At 41.1% G+C, this 26,662-nt stretch overlaps 1 protein-coding gene across 1 annotated transcript in view; it reads left to right on the top strand.

Moving 5' to 3' along the window:
• Window positions 1-26,662, top strand: part of NELL2 (neural EGFL like 2) — a 329,995-nt gene that overhangs the window by 73,521 nt on the left and 229,812 nt on the right. Inside the window, exon 3 of the mRNA XM_040343892.1 lies at window positions 12,672-12,822. Within this exon, the coding sequence (XP_040199826.1) occupies window positions 12,672-12,822 (151 nt within the window). The remainder of the gene's footprint in view (window positions 1-12,671; window positions 12,823-26,662) is intronic.

The raw sequence follows: 26,662 nt of genomic DNA, 5'->3' as shown, positions 1-26,662 counted from the left end.
GTGTGCCCATTACTGATTAATCACCACTTTACCCTTTCAAGTTTGATCTCAAGCTGGGCATAGTTTTAGTTAAGAAAATTGTGCTCTCTCCTGAACACCAAGTCCATTGTAGGATTTATGGTTCAATCAATGTTGTGCACTGGTGAGGAATGTTAAAGCCCAACTTTGGGCTCAGGTTCCCCAACCACTCTGCTTGGCCCTCATCATACTTAGAACCAGTGCTATACTGTTTAATGCTGGGCCTCATTAAAGAGGATGTAAAACCCATTCATGAAATCTGACCTGGGCACATATATCTGTAGCGTTTTACTTATCTCTCACCAAATCCCCAAGTCCCATGTCTTTCTGCTGCTCCCGTCCTCTGTTATCAGCATGAGAACTTCTGACAAGCTCTGTCACATGAGATGAAAGCAGCTGGAAATTTGTGTCGGAGGGTGTGTAGAGATAGATGAGCAGAGAGCTGGTCTATTCAAAGCAAGTTTCTTTATTCCTCTGCCTATTTGAAGGGAGGGGGTGTGCCGTTCCTCCAATCAGGTCACACACAGTGTATATCCAGACTCCCCTCCCACTGCTGAAACAGGAAGGATTTCTCACGATGTGCACTTTCTAAAGAGTGTAGAAAGCTGAAGACAGCACATATACATGTATAACTTATGTAGGAGGGTTTCATCCCTGTGTATCATCTGAGGCTGTTCACTTCGCTGGGTATATGTGAGGGTTGGATAGAAGAAAATCCTGGACTGCCGCACTCCTTAAAACGATGTCTTTATTGTATAAATAAAATCCAAAAAACAACCAAAGCGATGCAGTCAAAATGAAGTGAACAACAGGAAAAAGGTGGCTGACATGTTTCACATCATGTGATGCTTACTCGTAGCTTGTGAGTGTTTACATCCGCTTTTAAGCCAAGAAGGTGAGCGACACCACATTGCTGATCTGGGAGTCTGTGGTGAACAATGCCAGACATCAGGTGGTTATAGTTATGTTTTTTTGGGGTTTCTAGAACTGTTTGGTAACATTAAACTGGAATTGGACTTTTTTTGTACCAGTAGGTAAAAGCCAGAGGCTTTCAGGATGCTACCGGTAATGTTCTCTGTTAACATTCCTTGTGTTTTACATTGCCATTCTGTTTTCAGATCTATGAGTTCTGAATTCAGACTGATCTTTATGGAAACCTTGTTCTAATTAACCCAATGGAAATTAAATCTTAATGACTTTGTGGGAACTGAAATTCTGAGTGCAACTGGGGCCATGTACATTATTTACATTAATCAAGATAACTTTGCAATTGCATTTTTTTTGTTTTAGTGAACTGTTTATTGTAATTTCTGTGACATCGTTTTGCTGTAGTATTTTTAGATGATGCTGTTCTATGGCAGAAACTAAACTGGTTTAATATTTCTGTCACTTGAGCAACGTATTAGAATATTAAAACTGTTTGCAGACTCTGCAAAGAACTGCCAAGTTCAAATGTATGAAATAGCTGCAATGTATTTCATTTATTATTCAGCACATTCAAATTCTATGTATGAAAGCAAGTGCACTTTAAAGTTTAAAACAGTATTTCTTCAAAGATCACCACAATTAACTTTAACTGGAGTATACCTTTTTAATGTACGACTTTAGATAAAGGTAAAATCGAAGCACTGACCAAGAACGGAATTACCGTATTTTCTCTAGGTGGTACCATTGCCCCACTATTCTACACAAGGTTGATACTAATGTTTCGGACGTATGTTGAAAATGCTTGCAGGCCCCGGGGTAACATAACACACATTTGGGATACGCCCACGTGTTGCCCCCTTTTGGAACAAGATTCTCCAGCTATTTGACAAACTTGTAGGGGACAAATATCCCAATGAACCCCGTTAACGGTCCTATCTATGATACCAGGGTCATACAAACAAATCAAGAAGAGCTCAATTCGCTATTTTCTGATGGCTGCACGTTCAGTTATTGCTAGATCTTGGCGACAACCAGTGGTCCCCTCTCTAGCTGATTGGGCCTGTGAAATGGACATGATCGATCATATTGAAAGGATGTTAGCGTGGGATGCTGAAAAGAATAAGGACCGTTTGGCTACACTTCAGGTTCTCTGCGGATTTTGATTCTTTTATAGCGAATACAGCTCCTACCGTTTCCCCTGGCCCTCTCACTTCGTAATGCAGGAAAGCACACGGTCTATACACCCCTTGTTCTCCCACATGCAGAAAGCATAGTATATTAATGAGACAATGTCATGAGAAATTTAGAGGTAGCCATTACTGAACTTTGCTTTGAGAATGCTAGTTCCTTGGTTGTCATATTGATGCTTTTGACTTTGAAACGGAGTTCCACCCAAAAGTGAAACTTCGGCTCATTTGTCTCCTGGCTTTAATTTTTAATTTTTTTTTTTCGGGGGCGGACCTCCACTTTAAGGTCTGAGTTCCTGATCAAGAACAATTCTAAAGTAGCTCTCACTAGTGGTGCACCAAATTGAAAATTTTTGACTGAAACCGAAAAAACAGGATGCACTTGGCCGAAAATTAAAACCGAAATGGTCAGTTTAAAAAAATAAAAAATACAATTGTATTCAACTTTTTAATAATATTTCAAGCACTTTTTGCATTTAAAAAAAGCTCAAGAAAAATGCATCACTAATTTTTTTGTATGTCACACTGGTCCATTGTGCTTCCGTTGCGGTACCGCACCTTCCCATTGACATGCATTGAAAATCCTTCCCCATGTTGTGTTTTTTGATGTGGCTTTTGAGTCACCTGACCAATGAAAATCAGGGTAGAATAGTGGCAAAATCATGTGTGGTTTTTTTTTTTTGGTGGCTAAGATAGTCACTTTTTTTTTTTTTTTTTATATCGACAAAACGGCAATAACCTTATTTTTGGCTGAGAATTTTTGGTGGCTGATATATCCGTGCATCTCTACAGTAGTTGTGACTCCTGAAACTCATTTACAGCATGCTGCTTGTAGGATTGTGACGGAAACATACTGATGTCAGACACCGCTAGGTATCTAACATTTTCAGAAGAAAATGGCGGCCCCCATACTTCTCTCCAAGTAGTCACTTTAAAGGATCAGAACAATGTTCAGTAGAGTTACTTATAGTCCTATATAGTACAATTTCTGTAAATTATTACCCTCACCCCTAAATCTGATGGCGATTAAGGTTACTCCTATTCCTTAGCTGTAGTGGCAGGACTTATGTTTTTGCCTGGCAAAGCAATTAATAGTACTATGTCTACAGATCCTTTCCTGCATCCATACAGCAAAAGGACCGAAATGCTGTACGTAAATTTCAGGGGAAACATTTTTTTTTGCAGTTTTGGTTAGATGGGAGAAGGGTGGGAAAGACTGTCATAAAATGACTTTTGGTCTGCTGAAAACCTGTTTTGAAAGTTTTTGAATTTGCTTGGTGTTGCCCTAAGTAGAGATTTTTTGACTTTGCACAGGGCAAATTAAGAACTCTGTAATGGTGGTAGCTGTTTTTCATCCAGTAGTTTTGTTAAAATTTCTGTCCTGGTTATTTGCTTGTAGATTTTGATTACTGATTTTGAGGAGAAGGAAAGATCCAAGTCCATAAAAATCACACTTGAAGTAAAGTGTAGTTTGGTTTCTATAGGTTGCTGAATCTTGCACTTGGTGTCTCTTCCTAGCACTTTTTCATTTTTTAAGTGTTGTGAAGGAACAAAGTTCCTCTAGACCAGTGGTTCTCAACCTGGGGGTCGGGACCCCCTTGGGGGTCAAATGAGGATTTGCCAGGGGTCCCCTGGGCTGTTCCTGAAGCCTGCGGCCGCCCAGTCAGCCTCTTCACAGCCGCCCATTCAGTTCACGGCATAGCTGGGAGGCAGGGACTAGAGGTCAGCTGACTGGTGAGGAATGTGAAGTGGGAGGGGCTGGAGGAGACCCTATCTGCTGATTTCAGCATAGGTGTCACTGCTACGAGAAACCACAAAGTTGGAGACAGTGAGTAACACTACCTGTGATTAGAGTTGCCTTAAAAAGTCCCCACTACGGTTCTCAGATCAGCAGATGACCTTGATCAAGAGCACCTAATTTGGCTGATCCCAACTCCCCACCAGCACTGCGACTGATCCCAACTCCCCGCCAGCAGTGCCACTGATCCCAACTCCCCGCCAGCAGTGCCACTGATCCCAACTCCCCGCCAGCAGTGCCACTGATCCCAACTCCCCGCCAGCACTGCCACTGATCCCAACTCCCCACCAGCACTGCCACTGATCCCAACTTCCCGCCAGCACTGCCACTGATCCCAACTCCTCGCCAGCACTGCCACTGAATCCCAACTCCCCACCAGCACTGCCACTGATCCCAACTCCCCGCCAGCACTGCCACTGATCCCAACTGCCCACCAGCACTGCCACTGAATCCCAACTCCCTGCCAGCACTGCCACTGATTCCATACTCCCCACCAGGGAGTAAGAAAAGGAATAAAGATAGAGAATACATGGAAGGGAGAGGAAAAGAGGGGGAGTTACAAAGAAAATGGGAGAGAAAGAATAAGAGAAAGAACAAGAAAGACGTCTAGAGAGGGATGGGGATAACAAACAAGAAATTAGGATAAAGAGGGATAAAAGGGAAAGAAAGGAGAACAAAGAGAGGTACATCCTAAAATGTACTATAAGGGGTTTTAATACTGTACGAGTGGAAGGGACTCAGGGAGCGCTAAATGTCCATGAGTTAGGGGCGCAAATTACTTGTCTTACCTTGGGTGCCGACAACCCACGATAGGAAAATAATTTTATAGTTAGGGGTCCCCACAACTTGGGAAATTTTATCAAGGGGTCACGGCACTAGACAGGTTGAGAACCACTGCTCTAGACAGTAAAGCAGTGAGAACCCAAACAGCTGTACAGTGGGAAGATGCCTCTTTTAATGTGACTTTTAAGGAAACTTGGGGAAGAAAAACAACCTTCTAAATCATATGTGTGGGAAATGCTTTTAAAGTGAGAGTTAACTCCCTTGATTTGATTTTTTATTTTATTTCTATCTATAGGTAAGCCTATAATAAATCTTACCTAAAGGTACAGTAAAAATATCCTAAACATGCACTGTTTAGAAGATATTTACTGCACATTGACTTAAACTGCCTGGGGTCCTGTTGTTTTGTTTTCTGTGGTTTGCTACCGCTTTAAGCTAGATGTGGTGTTGCTATGACCGAAAAAGCAACATTGTACTCTGGCATCACATATTCTGAATGTGTGATTTGATTTTTCTTTAACATGTACATTTAGCTTGGCTTAAATACGGCATTGGATTCTCAATCTGAAATTATTATTATTATTTTTTATTTTTATGAATCCGATTGGGAATCCAATGCTAAATTTAAGCCACACTAAATGTACATCAAATCAATCACACATTCAAAAATAGTGTTGCTTTTTCTGTCTTTGAAAATTATTTTGTTCAATAACAGCGCAAGGTAAATTTTATTTATATTTTTTATTTCATTTTTTGGCACTACCACGCTGTATTATCTTAAATGTGTTTTTTTATTATTTTTTTATTTTTTTTATAAAATGTCAAAATGGAGTGCATAAAAAACATTTGTGTAAAAACCCTCCTGCATTCCAATTCATAAAATATTCAGAATATAGATTTTCAGGTACGTATTTGGTATGTGTTTGTGACAATACGCAAGCACTTGAATTGATGGCAGATATAAAGAGACAAGGCCAGTTTTATCTTGCAATAAGATTAGTGTGTATTAGAGACAATGGCCACAAATATTTCCAGTGGCTGGGCAAAGCAGCTGAAGATGGCCAGATACCATTTGGAGCTGTGGAAAAAAGTAAACTATAACCATCCCAAAGTTTGGCAAACATGTTTTTATAAAAAACAGTCCTTGCCTGGGCTGCTCCAGAGGGGCAGCTTTCTATCTGCATTTGTTTTATTTAATTTTTTACTTCTGTTGCTTCATTTTCATGTCTTTTTGGTATTGATGCAGTGGTTGAGCTATGCACACAGCAGAGACCAGGAGTACCTGCAAGTGCTATGCTTTTCTGGCATTATTGTTCTCCCAGCCCCTCAAAAGGCAGTTTTTTTTGTTGTTGTCAGGGCACTGAAGACAAAGCTGCAAGGGGAACCCATAGGCTACCCACCCTTCTTTAAATATTTCTTTAACCGTCAAACGTATGAGAGAGGCAGTCTGTAAAATGACATCCACTGTTATTCTCTGTAGATTATGTTCCATTTGTGGCAGGCTGCAAAGGGATCTGACCACTCTGTTCTATCGGATAAGTTGATGGCTTAAGGCCCCTTTCAGACGTCCGCTCCGCTCGTCCGTTCATTACAAGTCCGTTTACGGACTTGTAATGAATCCCTATGGGATCGCGTTCGTTAGCGGATGCAGCATCCGCTAACATCTGCGACCATCCGCGTCCGTCGGGATCCGCTTTTGCGGACGGAAGAAACCCTATTTTTCTACCGTCCGGCGAAACGGATTGGATGCAGACGGACAGACGGTCCGTCTGCATCTGATCCCCCATAGGGGAGAGCGGAGCAGAGACAGGGCGGTCTCTGCACTGTGTGCGGGGACCGCCCTATCTGCCGACAGCTCAGCGGGGATGACGGATGATCCCCGCTGAGCTTTGGCGGACACACGGAGCGGACACAGAAACGGTCCGCTCCGTGTGAAAGGACCCTAACTGACATTACATGCAGGGCAAGTGAAGAGAATAGCAACAGTGCTTATCTCAGTGCAGCAGGAGAGACTAACGTACCCTTAAATAAAACCTTTATAGCGAACTGCTGCAGAAAGTTTATCAAAAGTTTTTTGTGTGATCACTCAAATGTTCACCGCAACTCCTCAAAAATTCACTGGAAATGTGGTTAACTTGGCCCCACGGTGTACTATTCCTAGAACCCAGAAAAGTTTTATAGGTGAATATTGCAGCCTGAGCTCTTCTTCTTCTTTTTTCTTTTTCTCCTCCTCCAGGACCTAGCTATTTACACATTTAAAAATGCCTATAGCAGGGCTGTAATGGTTTATTTTCACTTTTGGTGTTTGCATTTAGCGGTATGGTTTTGATTTCTTTGGGTCCCCTTTTTATAATCTCAACTTTTTTTTTTTGTGGCTTTTAAATGGAAACCGATGTCTCTTTTGCAGATGTACGGTATGTAAAACCACACATAATGTTTGGGGTACCTGGTAATTATGCTTCCTATTAAAAAATCTGTTAGAACAGTACATTATTTCCCATCCATTTCATTTATCAATGGTGGAGACCACAGATTAATATTTAACCAAAAGTAGAATAATTCTTGGAACTAACCCAAGTGAATACTGTAACTAGCGTGTGTAAAAAATAATGGCATATGTGTATGCACCAATATACACATACTCTTGCACCATAAGGGTGTTGTGTATGTTCCCTGCTTTGAATTTGTATTTAAAGGGGTTGGATTGCAGAAGTTTTTTTTTTATCTTAATGCATTCTATGCATTAGGATAAACAGCATTCTGTGTGCAAAAGCCCCCTAACCCTTACCTGAGGTCCATCTAGTTCCAGCGATGTCCATGAATGTCATTGGCTCCCGCTGCTGTCAATCAAAGTCGGCTAGCCAATCAGGGGCGAGAGGGGACCGGGGCCCCGTGTCTAAATTAACACAGGGAGCTGTGACTCAGCTCAGGTCCCCCCATAGCAAGCTGCTTGCTGTGAAAGCACTGAACAGGGAGGGGCCAGGAGCACAGAAGAGGGACCCGAGAAGAGGAGGATCTTGACGGCTGTGTGCAAATCCACTGCAACAGATCAGGTAAGTATATCACGTTTATTTTTATAGGGAAAATAAAACGGCCTTTACAATCACTTTAAGACACTATTTGTAAATCATAATTAGTAATGCATTAGTTATGTTGTAGTAGGTATGCATGATAAAACAGTACATTGGATTTCCCTGGTATGCCCTAATCCCTTGTCCCCGACTCTCTAGAGTTGTCCTGGTCTGTGTTGCAGGAGTGCTGACAGAAGCCCATGTAATAAAACGAAGCCTGTGCACACTGTAACAAAATAACAAGTCTAAATTATTAAAGTAAAATTTATGTACAGATGTCATTTTTGAAAAACAAATTGTACCAATTAAACACCTTATTTAACCCTTGGGGAGGGCTAAATTTCTTTCTCTCCATCTCCCCATAGCTGTTTTTACTGCTTGTCTTCTTTCTTCTTTCTTCTTTCTTCTTTCTTCTTTCTCCTCCCCTTTTTTTTATTTGCTTGTTTTTATAGGGATGGTTTAAAAAAGACAAAAGTAAACATAAAAAATGTTTCACGAGAAACATAATGTTAATGTCATTCTACTTGGGACATGTTCTAAAATAAGCACTCTTGTATACACTAACCTTTTTTTTATTTTAACTATATCAGGTCAAGCTAGAGACACTGCCTACTTTATTTTGACACAAATGTTTGCCTGTAGCCATCTTTTGCAAAAAATATTGCCCAAAAAGCATTGTTTTCCTAAATAAAAAAATATATATGCTAGGTATTTCAATAAAAATGTTATTGGTAAAGAAATGTAGACATGGTCCATAGGGGGTCAACAGGTGCAGGAGTTGAAAGGGTTAACATAATTTTGTTGGCATTATAGTAGGATTCTTTAACTTTAATTTGTATCTTTTTTATGGTGCCAATATTATTTTGGCACACATGCAGTATTTTCTGTGGTATCTACAGTGTCACATTTTTGTAAATATTTCATTATATCTTTTCATGTGACAACACTGAAGAAATGACACTTTGCTACAATGTAAAGTAGTGAGTGTAGAGCTTGTATAACAGTGTAAATGTTCTGTCCCCTCAAAATAACTTAACACACAGCCATTAAGGTCTAAACTGCCGGTAACAAAAGTGAGTACACCCCTAATGTGAAAATTTCCAAATTGGCTCCAAAGTGTCAATATTTTCTGTGACCACTATTATTTTCCAGCACTGCCTTAATCCTCTTGGGCATGGAGTTCACCAGAGCTTCACAGGTTGCCACTCCTCCATGACAAAATCACAGGGCTGATGGATGTTAGAGACCTTGCGCTCCTCCACCTTCCATTTGAGGATGCCCCACAGATGCTCAATAGAGTTTAGGCCTGGAGACATGCTTGGTTACTGCTAATCCATTACCTTGATTACTCGTACACACAATCTGAAAATCAGACGACAGATCGTCCGACTTTTTTTTACTTAATAGTTGCAAGAAGAATACTGAATAGGTTAGATTGAATAGGTTACTAAAGTCATTAAAATTCTCGTATGACAGAAAAAAAAATCGGAAGTGATGTCATGTGTTGTATTGTATTTTATTTGTATTGTATTTTCGGACGACAACTATACTGACTAAACGAAAATCGTACGATCTGGTATTTTACAAGGAACATTTTCATGCTTGTCGTGATCGGCTCTCGAAAACTGTGTCCACCATGCTTGAAAGACATAATAGGGACAGGTAACTTAGGGCATCTAGTGGCACTCTACGCGTTTCCTGGCATTGCAGCCATTTATCAGTAGTGTTGTAACATAATATACTGGAAAGGAAATGGACAAGAATTAATAATGATACCCTTAGAATAAGGAGGGACATAGAGACTATGTCCCAACAAGGCGGGGACAAACTTAGATACTCACTACACAGCCCCAAGGCCAAGCCCGGTGTCCACCAGGGAAAATGGGGGTGACAGTCATGATGTCTCCCCCAGGGTTGAGACGGGGGAAACCCTCCGAGGACGGAGAACAGCGTTCAGAGCACAGTGCGGTGGTCACAGCGTGATCCAATGAACTATGTGTGCACAAAAAGTGCATAGTGTTCCTAAGGAAAAAACGTATGTCAAAAAAGGAACAATTAAGTAAATGTGTAGAAATGTAGGGTGTGTGAAATGTGACAAAATGTCTATGTGTTCCCACAGGGGGACTACATGGGGGGGGGGGGGTATATGTAAAATGAAACCAAAAAAGGGGGAGAGAGACATACCAAAGGAGGATAGCTGAGCTCCCAATGAAGAAGGTAACTTGTGTGTGAATTCAGTATGTGCTTCCTTGTTCTTGAATCAAACAAATGAACCACTGGCTGCTCAAAGGCTGTAGTTTGTTATTGTTTCTTGCTATGCTGCACTCCTTTTGGGCTCCATGCCCAAGAGGATTAAGGCAGTGCTGGAAAATAATGGTGGCCACACAAAATATTGACACTTTGGGCCCAATTTGGACATTTTTTACTTAGGGGTGTACTCACTTCTGTTGCCAGTGGTTTAGACTCTAATGGCTGTGTGAGTTATTTTGAGGGGACCAAAAATCCACACTGTTATACAAGATGTACACTCCTTTACATTGTAGCAAAGTGTAATTTATTCAGTGTTGTTGCATGAAAAGATAGAATAAAATAGTTTCAAAAATGTGAGGGGTGTACTCGCTCTTGTGAGATACTGTGTATATACTTTTTTTTTTTTTCTGTCAGTAAAAAAACATTTTTCGTAAAGCAATTACCGTACATTCTGCCATGTGAATTCAGGAAGCTTTTGTTAAATCTATTTTCCCACAAGTAATTTTCTTCCCTACTGCCAGACTGCACTTGAAAACATTTTTAAATGTGTGCAGTGGAGCAGAGTCAGTAGTACAATCCTATTTTTTTTCCCTCTTAATCAAGGATTGGAAATCTTTTTTTCTTTTTTTCTTTTTCAGTAATTCAGAGTTTTTTTTACTGTATTGGTCCAACTTCCAGCTGGCAACCATATAGATGCCTTTTCATTCTAAGTAACTTTCCTTAAATAGGTGAAGTTGGTAAATTGGTCACATATGTTCATATACTAGAATCCTCCTCCTCTTCCATTCCTCCTCATCATCCATGAATAATAATATTCAGTGACTATCTTAGAATTCTCCAAGAAAACTGGGAAATTGAGTGCCTAATTTGGGTACATGAATAGAAAAATTGACACATCAATTATGAACTCTACAGGTGACTTCTTACATCAGTCAATATTAGGTCCTCATCAATAAATGATAGCTGGCCATCATAATCAACCAATGGTTTAGACGGCTTGATTTGGTAAAGAAAGTTGGAAAATAACACTGGCTGGATCACCAGGTGAAAATAAAGAGGAAACGGCCTTAAAAAACTGAGGGCCAGATTCACATAGCCCGGGCGCAACGTAACTTAAACGATTTAAGTTACACCGCCGCAAATTGCCCAAGTTAGTGCCCGATCCACAAAGCACTTACCTGGAAATTTGCGGCGGTGTATCCTAAATCAGTCCGGCGCAAGGCGGTCCAATTCAAATGGGGCGAGTCCCATTTAAATTAGGCGCGCTCCCGCGCCGGACGTACTGCGCATGCTCCTGACGCTATTTTCCCGACGTGCTTTGCGCGAAGTTACGTTGCGCCAAGGTTTTGTGAATCGCGACGGGTAAAAAAGAGTTGCGGCGGGAAAAAAAAATAATTTAAAAAAAATTTGACAGCGACGCGGGAAAGACGGGTATACTTTTACATGGTGTACTAACTTTACACTTTGTAAAAGGTACCCTATATTTGTGACGGCAAACTAACACTTACGGCGACTTAACGAAGGGAAAAAGCTTTGTGGATCTCCGTAAGTGCTAATTTGCATACCCGACGTTGGTTTACGACGAGAACTCCCCCCAGCGGTGGCCGCGGTACTGCATCCTAAGATCCGACAGTGTAAGTCCAATACACCTGTCGGATCTTAGGGCTAGCTATGCGTAACTGATTCTATGAATCAGCCGCATAGTTAGAAACAGAGATACGACGGCGTATCAGTAGATACGCCGTCGTATCTCTTTTGTGAATCTGGCCCTGAGTCACCATATCTAAGAACTTGTGAGTTGCAATATCATACTTTTTTTTTGTCTTTTGGGTTTAATACCACGTTAAACAAATACGGATTTGATAACGGGAATTCAGCATGGAATTTTTACACCCTATTGGGAGCTACAATCTGCTCTAATGGCTGATCGTTGACCTGCTGTTTTCCAGCCCAGTGGTTGTATTTAAAGCGGAGGTTCACCCTAAAACAATTATACACCATTACATCCAGCATACTTCCAACATCTACAGTATGCTGTTTTTTTTGCCGTACATACCGTTTTATTATTTTCCCCCCGGCTTCCGGGTTCTGGCTCCCGCAGGAGTGGGCGTTCCTATTCAGAGGTTAGATGATTGACGTCTGGTGAAAAACTTCCCCTGACGCATAAGGCGCGTCACCAGTTTTCCGTAACTAGCCGACCTGCGAGTAGGCTCTATATGGCGCCTGCACAGTCAGCTCTACACGGCGGGCGCAGGCGCCAGCATAGGAATGTATTTACAGTAATAAAGAGATACATTCTCAGGTCTGTGAATGTCAGGGGAACAGCTGCCCTAGCTAGTACCTATTGATATTGTATTAAACATAAAGTACAATGGAAAAAGCTGCCCATTAATATTTTACCAAAAAAAATGTTCTATGCTGAAAACAAGTATATTTATTACAGATTATGAGTTGTATCCTGGTATTTCACATATTTTAATGGAATAGAAAGAATAACTGAATAGATGTAAAATTGTTTTACTTTTGTTGGACCGCTATATATTCTAAAGTTGCACAGACACGGTTTCTGCATATATGGTAGTTTAGTAAACACGTCAAAACACACAATAAATAACCTTTTTTATTTCTTTCTTCCAGATACGTCAAGGAATTTAAAAGCATCAACATCAACATCAGAATTTTTTTTTCAGAAACTGAGAAATAAGCATGAATTTACTATACTGTTGACTGTAAAACAGGCAGTTTTAAATTCAGGTGTTATTCTTTCGATTCATCAGTCAGACCACAGGTAATTTCAAATGTTTATTTGTATAACCTAAAGTAATACATCACTGCATACTGATCAACCAGATCTTGTCTTATGGGGGGATTATATAAGCCATTGAAATGTATGCATAGCTTGGGTGTAAAGATCTTTCCTGCAGAATGCACACAATATATGAAGATGTATATCCATTTGCCCATATGACCTGTATTTCGAATGAACAGCATTTAAAGCCGTATTAAAGTCAAACTAAAATGGCTTACCAATCCTTAAATACAGTGGCTGCATTAGTGTGTGTGTGGTTTTTTTTTTGGGGGCTTTTATTTTAAAATTTTCACCTGGTTTCACCTGGTGATCTGGCCAATAACACACCCCTTGCCTTAGCTGGCCATACACCGTTTGAATCTCGGCCGAGATTTGAAGAATTACCAGCCTGATGGATTCTCTTGTGATTACCGTTAGCAACTGAAAAAGTCTCTTGGCGCTGACTGCTTCCCCTGCACATCCCTGCCTCCCAACCGGGAGAAGACCGTTTGTTGATTCCGCTGTCAACACTGTGTTGAAGGGGAAAATGTGCAAGTTTCCTTCCTGTAACCCATGGTTGCAGAAAAAAATTGCAGTTTGTATGGCAGCCTTATGCTGCGTACACACAATGATTTTTCGGGTTCTAAAAAATGACGTTTTTTTTTTAATGTCATTAAAAACGATTGCGTGTGGGCTTCAGAGCATTTTTCGGGTTCTAAAAAATGGGCAAAAAAAATTTGAACATACTCTATTTTGTCACAACGTTTTTAACGTTGTCGTTTTTCGGGTTGTAAAAAATGGTCGTGTGTGGGCTTTAACGACGTGAAAAATCCGCGCATGCTCAGAAGCAAGTTATGAGACGGGAGCGCTTTTTCTGGTAAAACTACCGTTTGTAAAGGAGTAAGCACATTCATCATGCTGTAACAGACAGAAAAGTGTGAATCGTCTTTTACTAACACGAAATCGGCTAAAGCAGCCCCAAGGGTGGCGCCATCCGCATGGAACTGCTCCTTCATAGTGCCGTCGTATGTGTTGTACATCACGTGCTTTGCTAGATCATTTTTTTTCCCACGATCGTGTGTAGGCAAGGCCGTTTGTATCTAGTTGAATAAAACGTTTTTTTCTAGAGCCTGAAAAACATAATTTTTTAGAACCCAAAAAATGATCATGTGTACGGGGCATTGGGATATTTTAGCTTTGGATGGCGGAGCAACAGACACCTGTGGACAGCAGCATTGTCTATTTGGGGAGAGATGTAGATGCAAGAAACTAAATGGGTGGGACTTTAAATGAGGCGCAAGGCATAGAGCCAAGCGCTTCCATCCCTGATATTTTGAACAATAAGGAATAGGGTGGGACTTTAAATGAGGCATGCACCCCAGGAGAGTAACAATAACAGTGGGATTTGGACAGGTACGTGATCCAGCAGAACCGAGCAAATAACATGAAAGCATTGCACGAATACAAAAAACAGTCAGTTATTTAATAGTATAAAAATTATATATACAGTAGATACAATAGTAGCATGGTAGATCTGTTACAATAATCAAAGAAAATTGCATACATTTCAACAGGTCATGGTAACAATGGTAGGAATAAATAAATATAATAGGTTCAATATTCATTTATCATGGAGATACTTTCCAGTGAATTGGCCTCTTTTGATATCGTTTCCAGCATGAACCTATTATATTTATTTATTCCTACCATTGTTACCATGACCTGTTGAAATGTATGCAATTTTCTTTGATTATTGTAACAGATCTACCATGCTACTATTGTATCTACTGTATATATAATTTTTATACTATTAAATAACTGACTGTTTTTTGTATTCGTGCAATGCTTTCATGTTATTTGCTCGGTTCTGCTGGATCACGTACCTGTCCAAATCCCACTGTTATTGTTACTCTCCTGGGGTGCATGCCTCATTTAAAGTCCCACCCTATTCCTTATTGTTCAAAATATTTGGGGAGAGAGTTGTGTTAGCTGGAATTCAGTTTTAGTTTGTTAGTCAAGTTCATCTAACACTTTCCAAGTAGTTCATCTAATTTTCCTTTTTGGAATAAAGGTTTTACATAAATAAATGGAAGCTATCTAATTATAAACACTCCTGTCAGTGTTAAATGGTTTGTCTGAACCCGCTAACTGACATATTTTCTCCGCAGCTGGGTCTGTTTAAAAGAAGTTGAAAGGAAACTGACTTACTGGCCTGATCACCAAGTGAAAATAAAAAGGAAACTAGAAGGGGAAAAAGCATAAAAAATAACTAATGCACTCTCCACCTTCTCCTATTCATTCATAAAATACAAAACCTCCTGTGATTTGATTTTTTTCCAAAACTAGGAGGGGACATCTTTGTACTGCTGCCGGAATACAGTGCTGTATTCTCTATGTAGCTAATGCTACATAGAGTTTAGACAGCACTGACCACAAATGCATCTATTAGTAATGAAAATCATTTGTTTGGCCCAGAATGGCCCAAACAAACTATTTTAATCCTTTTTTGATCACGTAACACATATATGCAGCATCAAGGAAGTGGGCTGCTTATGCTCGAAGTCCCCAAAAAATGCTTGATGCGCTTAAACTCATGCCAGTGCTAGGCACATTCAGCACTTTGAGCGATCGTTCATTTTAATAGCAAGATAAATGATATTCTGGTCAATTAAATCAATTCCCAAATACTTTACGTGCCTGAATGTGTCTAAGCATGCCTAAACATGTTTGAAAAATGTGGCTTAAAGCGGGAGTTCACCCCCAAATCAACTTTCTGACATTAGTTCCAGCATTCTGCTAACATCTGCAGTATGCTGTTTTTATTGTATTTTTTCGGTACTTATCGTTATATGAGCCCTTGTTATGCGGCTCCGAGCGGGGAACGCTTCCGGGTATAGGCGCTCCTAAGCGAAGAGGAGTTGATTGACGGTCGGCTAAAGCGCGTCATGGCTTCCGGAAATACCCGAAGTGACACTCGGGTGTTTACGGCACCTGCACAGTCAGCTCTACACGGCAGGCGCAGGTGCCGTAAACGCCCGAGTGTCACTTCGGGTATTTTCGGAAGGCGTGATGCGCCTTAGCAGCCGTCAATCAACTCCTCTTCGCTTAGAAACGCCCATTCCCTGCAGGATTCCCCGCTCGAAGCCGGATAACAAGGGCCATATAACGATAAGTACCGAAAAAAACCCCCAAAAAAACAGCATACTGCAGATGTTAGCAGTATGCTGGAACTAATGTCAGAAAGTTGATTTGGGGGTGAACTCCCGCTTTAAGGTGCTTTTATAATGCTACTTCCTGTCAAGGGAAGGGCGTTCAGAAGAGCATGATAAATGAAAAAGAAGGCAGCTCTCACCAAGGGAGTCTCCTGAGTTTAGAAGTAGAGTCCACGATAGGGTGCTCAGCAGGGGTCAAGTCCTGGGGAAAAAAGTGTGGGAACTCCCACCCAAGATCCACTCCCCCACCAAAAAAAATTATATGCTCATATGCATAATTACTAAACCGCATGTTTTTTTTTTTTTTCCGATCCACTGTACCTTAGTACTGTAATCCTTTATGTTACTGGCCGCTTCCTGTATATGGATTCATCGGGTAGTGTATTCCGTCACTTCCTCGATGCCGCAAGCTCCCAGGAGACATTGCGGCATCAAGGAAGTGACGGAATACCCGCACACTACCTGATGAATCCATATACAAGAAGCGGCCAGTAACATAAAGGATTACTAAGGTTCGCCGTCCCCTGACAGTGACTCGAGCTGGGCATCGCCGCTTAGTGAAGGATTGGCTTGGGCGGCTCGGCTGCTCTCGTCCTGCAAAGGGAACTGAGTTCCTGCTGTGAAAAAAGTGCAGGAACTCCGTTCCCATGCGTTCCTGCAGGACTTGAGCCCTGGTGCTCAGGCTGTTGTCCTTTGGACAACACTTGGGCAACAGTCAAAATAGGAAAATCCGGCAACTCCATGTCCATATCCAAATGTAAACATTTATTGGCACATGTAAAAAGATTCAAGGGCTGACACATTTTGGCACACCACCCTGGTCACTTGCTGTGACCAAGGCGGTGTGCCGAAACCCATCAGCCAATGTATCTTTTTACATGTACCAACAAACATTTACATTTGGATATGGAAAAAAAAAAGGAAGAAAAATTGCGCCAACCAATATTAAATTAAATTAATATAGACAATGAAGTCCTTAGTGCCTTCTATCAGTGAGGCACAGAAAAGGGTGTGCACTAAAAAAGTGCATAAATAAACAAATGGTGAACAAAAAGTCCAATAATAGAGTCCATAAACTGAATTCTGATCCAGCCAGCACCCAGTGTGAAGATGAAACAGTTGTGACCCGCCACCATATGGACTGAGGCTTACCACAAAGTAATTTGATAACAGCGTTAATCAAATCATTGCAGGATATTTCCAGAACATCGGATAATGGCTACACATACGCCGGGTCACGCTCCCTTTAAGAAATCCACGATGGGGTACAGCAGCATACAATAGCGAATAGCGTCCTCACACCATGTCACATCCCAGTCAGTGTCAGCATAAAAGGAAGGAGACCGCACATAGGGTAGTATGCACTTAACAGGTTTTAATTAAAAGAAGATTAAAACTACTTACAAGCAGATGTAAATAGAAAGCGAACAAACAATTTGCCGGCCGGCATCTAACAGGAGCCCTTCCTGTACGCGGTGACGTCACTGCACTCCGTCCCAGACGCGTTTCGTCACAATCTGACGTTTTCAATGGGAATGGGCTCTGCAGTGAACCACCGCTTAATATACCCAGGCCTCGCTTTGACTGCCAGGAACCGGAAATAGCCAAATCGCCATTTTGAAAATGGGAAAAATGGATATTTTACTGTGTGCGGGACCATAAGTGCCCTTACAAAATGAAAATAATATAAATATAAATAAATATAAATGTTTGTGTGTATAAATAAGGCTGAAGACAGGGAGCTATCCCTTTAGTAAAAAGGGGACAGTTTTAAAGTTATAAATATTGGTGTTTTGTGCATATAAGTGAATATAATATAAAACGTGCATAAATTTAAAAATCCATCCTAGATAAATATAGTGAGTCCCTCTCGTGGCCAGGACTGGAACTACCAACCTATGAATAATCATTTGGATATGGCGTTGCCGGCTTTTCCTATTTTGACCATTTAGAAGAGCATAGTGTGCCTGAGGACTATAAATCCACAATGGGAGCAGATCAGGTGTTCTGCATGCTAACAAGGAACATTAAAAGGGAGAAAGCAGATTAAAGCGGGAGTTCACCCATTAAACAATTTTTTCAAACAATCCCCTTAGATTAATGCTCGTTTTGTCTAGGGGAATCGGCTAGTTGTTTTAAAATATGAGCTATACTTACCGTTTTCGAGCTGCATCTTCTCCGTCGCTTCCGGGTATGGGTCTTCGGAAGCGGGCGTTCCTTCTTGATTGACAGTCTTCCGAGAGGCTTCCGACGGTCGCATCCATCACGTCACTAGTAGCCGAACGTCGGTGCGGCTCTATACTGCGACGTTCGGCTTCTTTCGGAAAATCGTGATGCGATGGATGCGACCGTCGGAAGCCTCTCGGAAGACTGTCAATCAAAATAGGAACGCCCAGTCCCGCAGCCCATACCCGGAAGCGGCGGAGAAGATGCATCTCGTAAACGGTAAGTCCAGCTCATATTTTAAAACAACTAGCCGATTCCCCTAGACAAAACGAGCTAAGGGGAAAAAGAGTCATGTACGGGTGAACCTCCGCTTTAAGCAGAGATGATCTTATCCATTTCCTACTGATTTTTTTTACTGTCAAATCAGAAGACTGGGAGTGAAGGTAGGAGACAACTGTCACCCTTTTGTAGTATAAAACTGAGAAAGTGGTTTTATCTGCCTGGTTGTGTGTGGTGTGGTGTAGTAGAGCTGTGTAAATCCCAAAACAAAAATCCAAACGCATCCTTTGGCAGGTTAAACAATCCCATAAAACAGTATGTGCTTCAAGTATGTATTTAGTTTGCCTTGAGCTCACATTATTAAAAGCTAATGGATCCATATATTTTAAGTAGAAAGGTAAATGGGACTTGTCACTTAAATATGTTTTCCTTAGGATTATCTGTTTGGTTCGCTTTCTTTTATAGCAGCAAAAAGGTTTTGCAATGTAAAGTAATTTCAGTAGAAATAAACTATGCAGCAGCTACTAGGGAAATGAGGATCTGTGAGCATCAACAGCATAATTACAGTAGTATAGAACAATTTTATTGATTTTAAATGCACATGAAAGAGTTCTGCTTAATGTAAATATTCTTTATACATGTGCAATACTATAAACCTTGTTTCTGTACATAGTTTCTAGTTATTTCTATGTGGAAATGTTTGTTTTCTGCTATAGTAGTGCTATACAGTGGTCTTAGTGCACAGATTTTCTTATCTCACTACCAGACAGTAAGGCAGGCATAGAGCAAATTTCTCGCCCGCAACCACAGGTTGCAGAAAAATACATTTTCTTGATTTCCCCCATTGACACAAACAGTGTTGACAGGGTAATCCCTCCAGCTGGACCATTGTCTGCTCCTGGTGGGGGTGGGCAGGACAAACGGTGATTATCGCTAGGGGATATAGCAGCTGCTAGCAATAATCGCAAGAGAATCTAGCAGGCTGGTTGTACCCCAGATGATTAATCGATCAACTTGGTGCATTCAGCCTGCCCATTAATGGTTCATGCTTAACCGGCTGAGATTCTAACCGTATATGGCCGGTCTAAGTCTAGCAGTGGTCAACTTTTCGGTTAAAAGGTGAATGGAAAAAGAAAACCTTTTGAGAAGCACTATAATATCAAGTTACCTTAGGTTTTATGTTAGAATCTTTCTTTGGCCACCTTGTCAACAAGGTTGAGTGGAACTGCAATCACAGCTTTTGGTACTGGTAGCCATACATATAGCCAGATTCAGGTAGAGTTACGCCGGGGTATCAGTAGATACGCTGTCGTAAGTCCGAATCTGCGCCGTCGTATATTTAAGCGTATTCTCAAATTGAGATACGCTTAAATGTTGCTAAGATACGAACGCCTGCGCCGTCGTATCTTAGCTGACTATTTACGCTGGCCGCTAGGGGCGTGTACGCTGATTTACGCCTAGAATGCGTAAATCAGCGAGATACGCCTATTCACGAACGTACGCTTGCTCGTCGCAGTTAAGATACGCCGTTTACGTAAGGCGTTTTCAGGCGTAAAGATATTCCACCAAAAAGATGGCGCAGCCAATGTTAAGTATGGACGTCGGACCCGCGTCAAATTTTAAAAACTTTACGTCGTTTGCGTAAGTCGTCCGTGAATGGGACTGGCCATAATTTACGTTTACGTCAAAACGAATGAGTCTTTGCGGCGTAATTTGGAGCATGCGCACTGGGTTATGTCCACGGACGGCGCATTGACCCCACGTCAATTACGTGGGGTCATGCCTTATTGGCATAAAACACGCCCACCTCTTCCCAATTTGAATTAGGCGCGCTTACGCCAGGACATTTACGCTACACCGCCGTAACTTAGGACGCAAGTGCTTTGTGAATACAGCACTTGCCTCTCTAACTTACGGCGGCGTAGCGTATATGAGATACGCTACGCCTGCCTAACGTTAGGCACGTCTACCTGAATCTGGCTATCAGAGTGTGAGGAATCTCTACAGCTAGGATATAGCAAGAAAACTTTGAGTTTCTCATACTACAAAAGAAGTGCTTTTACCCCTATTGTTCCTCTACTGAAAATGCTATTTTCTTTGCCAGTAACCAATGAAAGGGTAATAAGAAATCCCAAAACAGGGCTATAGAAATGGAAAAAAGTTTTGAGTTTGGCTTTAACTTGTGCATATGAATAATGTATGAGGGGCAACATATCTAACCGTAAAATCCATATTTAAATCTTCTATGTTATTATTTTGGAAATATAATATAAAGCTTAACACAGACGTAATTCTTTTGAACATCTGCATGTAATTGAACATACTGCTTGCTTATTCACTAATCTTATTTTTATGTTGCCTTCTTTGACATTTCAATGAGAATTATCAAGCCATGCACCTGGTATATATAATCTCAGCCAATAAATGTTTGATTGATTGAAAGGTTTGTGCGCACAGACATGACATTTCACACTATATAGATTCAGTATGCTATAAAAAAAAAAGGTTTATGTGCCTGTAAAGAGCAATAAATACCAAGCTCTATGAGCGGTGGAAATTGGTTTCACTAAGTGACCTTGCATCATGTTGATCATTTCCTTGTAAATTAAAACACCGTACTCTCTGTAAATATTCACAGGATTCTTCTACATGGTTTGCTAGTGGCCATGCATTATATGGAACATTTTATCCGGCAGTTTTGTTTTCATTTTCAGAGAGGCGGTAGAAATTGCGCATTTTTCAGGATGTCGCTGCACCAATGGGCTGTGCATAGAATTTAAAAAATAATTTAAAAAAGTTCCACAGCAAAGTTCACTATATTTAAAAAAACAAAAAACTGCAAGCAAGTTTTAGCCCTTCTTTAAATATTTCTTTATCTTTCAATCAATTTGTATTCAACAATGGCTTTCTCAACCTAACCATAATGTATTATTTGAGTGTAAGTCCACATTTATCTGCGGAAAATTTGGGTGAATATCACACCAACCAAAATTCCTACTGCTTTTTGTCAAATTTTCTATTAATTTGAGACTGTGCTGCTTCAATTATTCATCCTCCGTACCTAAATACGAAAATGTTTCCTTTAAAACAGGGATCTCCAAACTGGGGGCCGGATGTGGCCCTTTGCTTGCCTTTATCAGTCCCTTGAGGCACTATTGCCCACACTGATACAAGGCACTATTCCTTCTACACCAACAATAGGGCACTATTCATCCCACTGACACCAACTGCAGGGCCCTATTCTTCCCATTGATACTAATGATGAGGCTCAATTCTTTGCCCTGATACCAACAACTATTCCACTGACACTAATGAGGGGACCCTATTCCTCCCAATGACACCAATGATGAGGCCATATTTCTTCACCTATTACCCACAATGGGGAAATTTTCCTCCCACTAATATCAATGATAGGGCATTCTTTACCCACATTGACGCCAGGGCATTTTCTACTCACACTGGCCACACTCCGGCCCTCTTAAAGTCTGAAGGACAGTAAACTGGCCCTTTGCTCAGAAAGTTTGGCGACCCCTGCTTTAAAACATGGACTAGGACTACATTCTGTAGATACACTCTGCTTGATAAAGGATATATGCATACCCCAAACATCACTATATTAATGGGCTTGTTTCATTAGCGCTCTTTTATTCACAATGCTGCTACTATTCCATATGGTTTTAACCATTGTGATCGCCACGTTTTTTTAAAAAGACCTTTGCTGCTCACAATCTGGACCAACACTACCAATAAAAATGAAATGATTTTCACGCAACCCTAATGAATTGTGGTTGGGAGATGATCATTGATCACCTGTTTTTTTTTTTTGTTTGCTTCTCCAGAAATTATCAGTTACATTTCTGAGGCTAGGTTCACACTGCTGCGAATTCAAAATCGCGGTAAAATCTCGATTTTACCGCGATTTCGCGGCTGCGGTTTTGCCGCGATTTCGGCCGCGATTTAAGAGACATCTGTGCAGGGCAAATCGAGGCCTGAAATCGCAAAAAGTAGTACAGGAACTACTTTTTTTAAAAGACCTTTGCTGCTCACAATCTGGACCAACACTACCAATAAAAATGAAATGATTTTCACGCAACCCTAATGAATTGTGGTTGGGAGATGATCATTGATCACCTGTTTTTTTTTTTTTGTTTGCTTCTCCAGAAATTATCAGTTGCGGGTGTCTGTCACTGCTGTAGACGTAGTACATTTTTGTAGGGAAAATTTGATGGCTTGAAATTTGAATGTTCTGAATGATTGTTTCCCCGTGATAAATCTGGTGTCAGAAGATCTACCCTTCCCTATGAAAGATCGAAATGTGCATCCGATTGCCACCTCACAAACTATTCTGTATTTCCTTTTAATCAATCAAAACAAGAACGGTTAATATTGCAAGGGTATTACAAAATTCAATGAAAAAATGTCACAATAATATAATGTAAACCTCTTGATTAAAACGTAGTCAGCTTTTATATTGAGATGCACTAAGGGTTCAGATAAGAAACAGACGAGCAACAAATCTAAATGGCACAAATTAGTTACATGTTAAAATAAAACAAAAAATAAATTACAACACAGGGATTGTATGCTTTTTTTTATTAATTTGTTTACATTTCTGAGGCTAGGTTCACACTGCTGCGAATTCAAAATCGCGGTAAAATCTCGATTTTACCGCGATTTCGCGGCTGCGGTTTTGCCGCGATTTCGGCCGCGATTCAAGAGACATCTGTGCAGGGCAAATCGAGGCCTGAAATCGCAAAAAGTAGTACAGGAACTACTTTTTGAAATCGCTGCAGCGCCGCAGATGCGGCATCGCACCGATTAGGACGGTGCCATTGCCGACAATTGCCGGCAAATGCCGCCGATTTGAGATGCGATTTGACATGTGAAATCGCATCTCAAATCGTACCAAATTGTACCCAGTGTGAACCTGGGCTGAAGGTTACTCCTATGGTTTATAAAGACCCTTTTTTCATTCATTTTGCCACAAAGTAATGCAAAGTAATTACATTAACAATCCTCATAAGTCCCAGTATGTTGTACCAGTATCCTGTATAGTCTATACCAGGGATTGGCACATATTTCAAATGAAAGTGGTTGCAAACCTAAAATGGTGTGTGTGTGTGTGTGTTTTAAACAAACTTTAGGTTGGGAGTTTCCTCCCAAATTAAATAGTAAAAACAGAGAATAAAAAAAAATCCAAATACCCTTTATTCCCTTCCTTTGCCTTTTAGGTTGCATAACTGCATTGTTAGCCTCTGTAATATCCAAGACCAGTCTTCCCTGCCGGGAAGTGCAATGACAGAAGGAGCATCTGTTAATCAAACGCTCTTACCCACCTTGTCCAGATTCAAGCGGACTAAGTCACCAGCAGCACCACCACCTGATGGGTTGGGTAAGAGTATTTGACTGTGGCTTTGCTTGTCATTGCCATTTACAGCAGAGCAGACTGGTCTTTCTCACCACCCAGGAGGTTCAGATCATGAAAGAGCAAGGCAATAAACTGTAGATATTGCTTTTTAGGAGCATATGCATGAGTAGTGGCAACACTGCAGAAGCTTCCATTGCTAGGTCACTGGCGTAGTAGGTCACTGTCAGAATCAATGGGTATTTTTATTCAAAAAAGACACACAACATTCTAGAAACATATTCTAGAGACTATACTATTTGAGTTTAGTGATGTCTCCATTTAGAAGCATTAGACAACCTGTGAGCCAGTGGATAATGGCATAAATGCACACACCAAACCTGTTCATATTTTCTGTTAACATGTACCGAATGGTAAACTGGACATGCATATCTGGCCCATAGGATTTCTGTCTGGCTCACCAGTGCCCATCAATGCTGACCACTAAACTGACCTACCTAACCCCTACACTAACCTACCAGACCCATACACTAACCTACCTGACCCCCCTGACACCTACACTGACCTACCTGAATTTTCCACATCAGATTTTAGGTGACCTTTTGACACACATGCAGGCTGCAGATCAGCCATATCTGTAGTGTGCTGAGCGCCCATCAAATTCATGACCACTCAGAGATAGCAGGCAGCCAGAGCCAGGAAAGGAGAGCTGCCTGCCCATTTACACAAAGCAAGCATTGAGTGGGGGACTCATAGTGCTTGGTACAGCCTCAGTGTCATTCCCGCCTCTTGGACATGGTGGCGCCAATGATGGACATCACACGTCCCGGCATTGGACCAGTGTTATGTTCATCATAGGTGCTGCTGGGTCCAGGAGGCGGGACTTGTTATGTAATTCAGCAATGCTCAGATTCAGATCGACCCCCCCCCCCCCATTGGCTGTGCTGAGTGAGACACTCAGTGACAGTCTGATGCTAAGTCATTGTATACGGCTGCTTGGGCTCTGGGCTAATTAAATAATTATGAATGTCCGAGACCCAGGGCTTTTTGGGGGGGGCCCACTTGGGGCTCCAGCCCCCAGCAGCCTCCTCTCCCGATGCCACTGTCTACAACACATGCACATTTCCTCATGCAAGATCCCTTTTTAAAGACCCTGTAACTGCAGAAAAATATTGATTCTGTTGGTTTTGCAGAAATGAACCCTGCTCTTAAGACATCATACACACAGAGCTCAAACACTGTTACAGACGTTGAGTATTGTTTGTTTCAGCCTGAAAAAGCACCTTGTGTAAGCCTATGGGTTTGATTTACTAAAGACAAGTAGACTGTACACTTTGCAAAGTGCAGTTGCTCCAGAGCTTAGTATGAGGTAAAGCTTCACTTTCCAAAGAATACCCAATCACGTGCAAGAAAAAAGAAATGCATTTTTGCTTGCACATAATTGGATGATGAAGGTCAGCAGAGTTTCTGCTCATGTACAGACCTCTGGAGCAACTGCAATTTGCAAAGTGCTTAGTCTATTTCCCTTTAGTAAATCAACCCCTAGGAAGGAAAGAAAAACACGAAAGGTACGTTGAGGTGAGGAGCTGAAGAGCAGAAAAACGTGTATAAACGCAAGACACATCAAGCATTTAAGTGATAATGCATTCCAATGGCCATAATAAATTCATATCCTGGTCAATAGAATGCAATAGTGCGCAAACACTAGACCCAGCTAAACGCATGTGTAATATGTGATTTTTATCAGATTTTTTTTTTTCTAACATTCCGAGGGCCTGAAGCTAACACTACATGGATTGAAATTCAATCAAATTGTGATCCATGTGTGCCCACTATGGTTTCACAGAAGTCGATCTACAGATCGACTCCTTTTTTAACCACCCTGTCTGTATGTTCTAGCTTGATCAGCACCGATATGTGTATTCTGATGGTCGGGGGAGTCTCCCCACTGTCGGAATACAATGACACGCTGAGGAGGATTCCCACATCCATATCGAATGTGAAGATGAGTAATCGGGTCAGCTTTTTCATTCTAGCCACTGCTTGAACGAAAAAAAGACTGTGTGGTCAGCTATGGTCAGATGTGCATGATGCCTAAATCCTTTTAACAGCATTTTTGTGGACTTAGGCTAGGTTCACATTGCTGCGAATTCAAAATCGCGGTAAAAATCGCAATTTTACCGCGATTTTGCAGCGATTTTGCCGCGAAATCACAAAAAGTAGTACAGGAACTACTTTTTGAAATCGGTGCAGCGCCGCAGATGCAGCGTCGCACCGATTAGGACAGTGCCATTTCCGACAATTGCCGGCAAATGCTGCCGATTTGAGATGCGATTTGACATGTGAAATCGCATCTCAAATCGTACCAAATCGTACCCAGTGTGAACCTGGGCTAAAAGGTCAATCCTGCTCATTGTCTTGTCTTTTTTGTTGGTCCAACCACTCCCACACTCATATCTACACTGTAAAGGCAAATCCATTATGTAGGCCTTGATAACAACTCTAAGATAACACCAGACCTGTGCAGAGGGCACATAACTACAACACTGTTTATCTCAGAAATTCAGTTATTAACCACTTGTCCACCGGGCCTATTTTAGCACTTCTCTCCTTCATGTAAAAATCAAATTTTTTTTGCTAGAAAATTAATCAGAACCCCCAAACATTATATATTTTTTTAGCAGACACCCTAGGGAATAAAATGGCGGTCATTGCAACTTTTTTTCTCGCATGGTATTTGCGCAATAATTTTTTAAACACCCTTTTTTGGGAAAAAAAAGGTTTCATGAATTAAAAAATAACAAAACAGTAAAGTTAG

The sequence above is a fragment of the Rana temporaria genome, chromosome 3, assembly GCF_905171775.1.
Source record: "Rana temporaria chromosome 3, aRanTem1.1, whole genome shotgun sequence".
Lineage (NCBI taxonomy): Eukaryota > Metazoa > Chordata > Amphibia > Anura > Ranidae > Rana > Rana temporaria.
The sequence above is the reverse complement of the archived record's forward strand: the minus strand, read 5'-3'. Positions and strand labels throughout refer to the sequence as shown.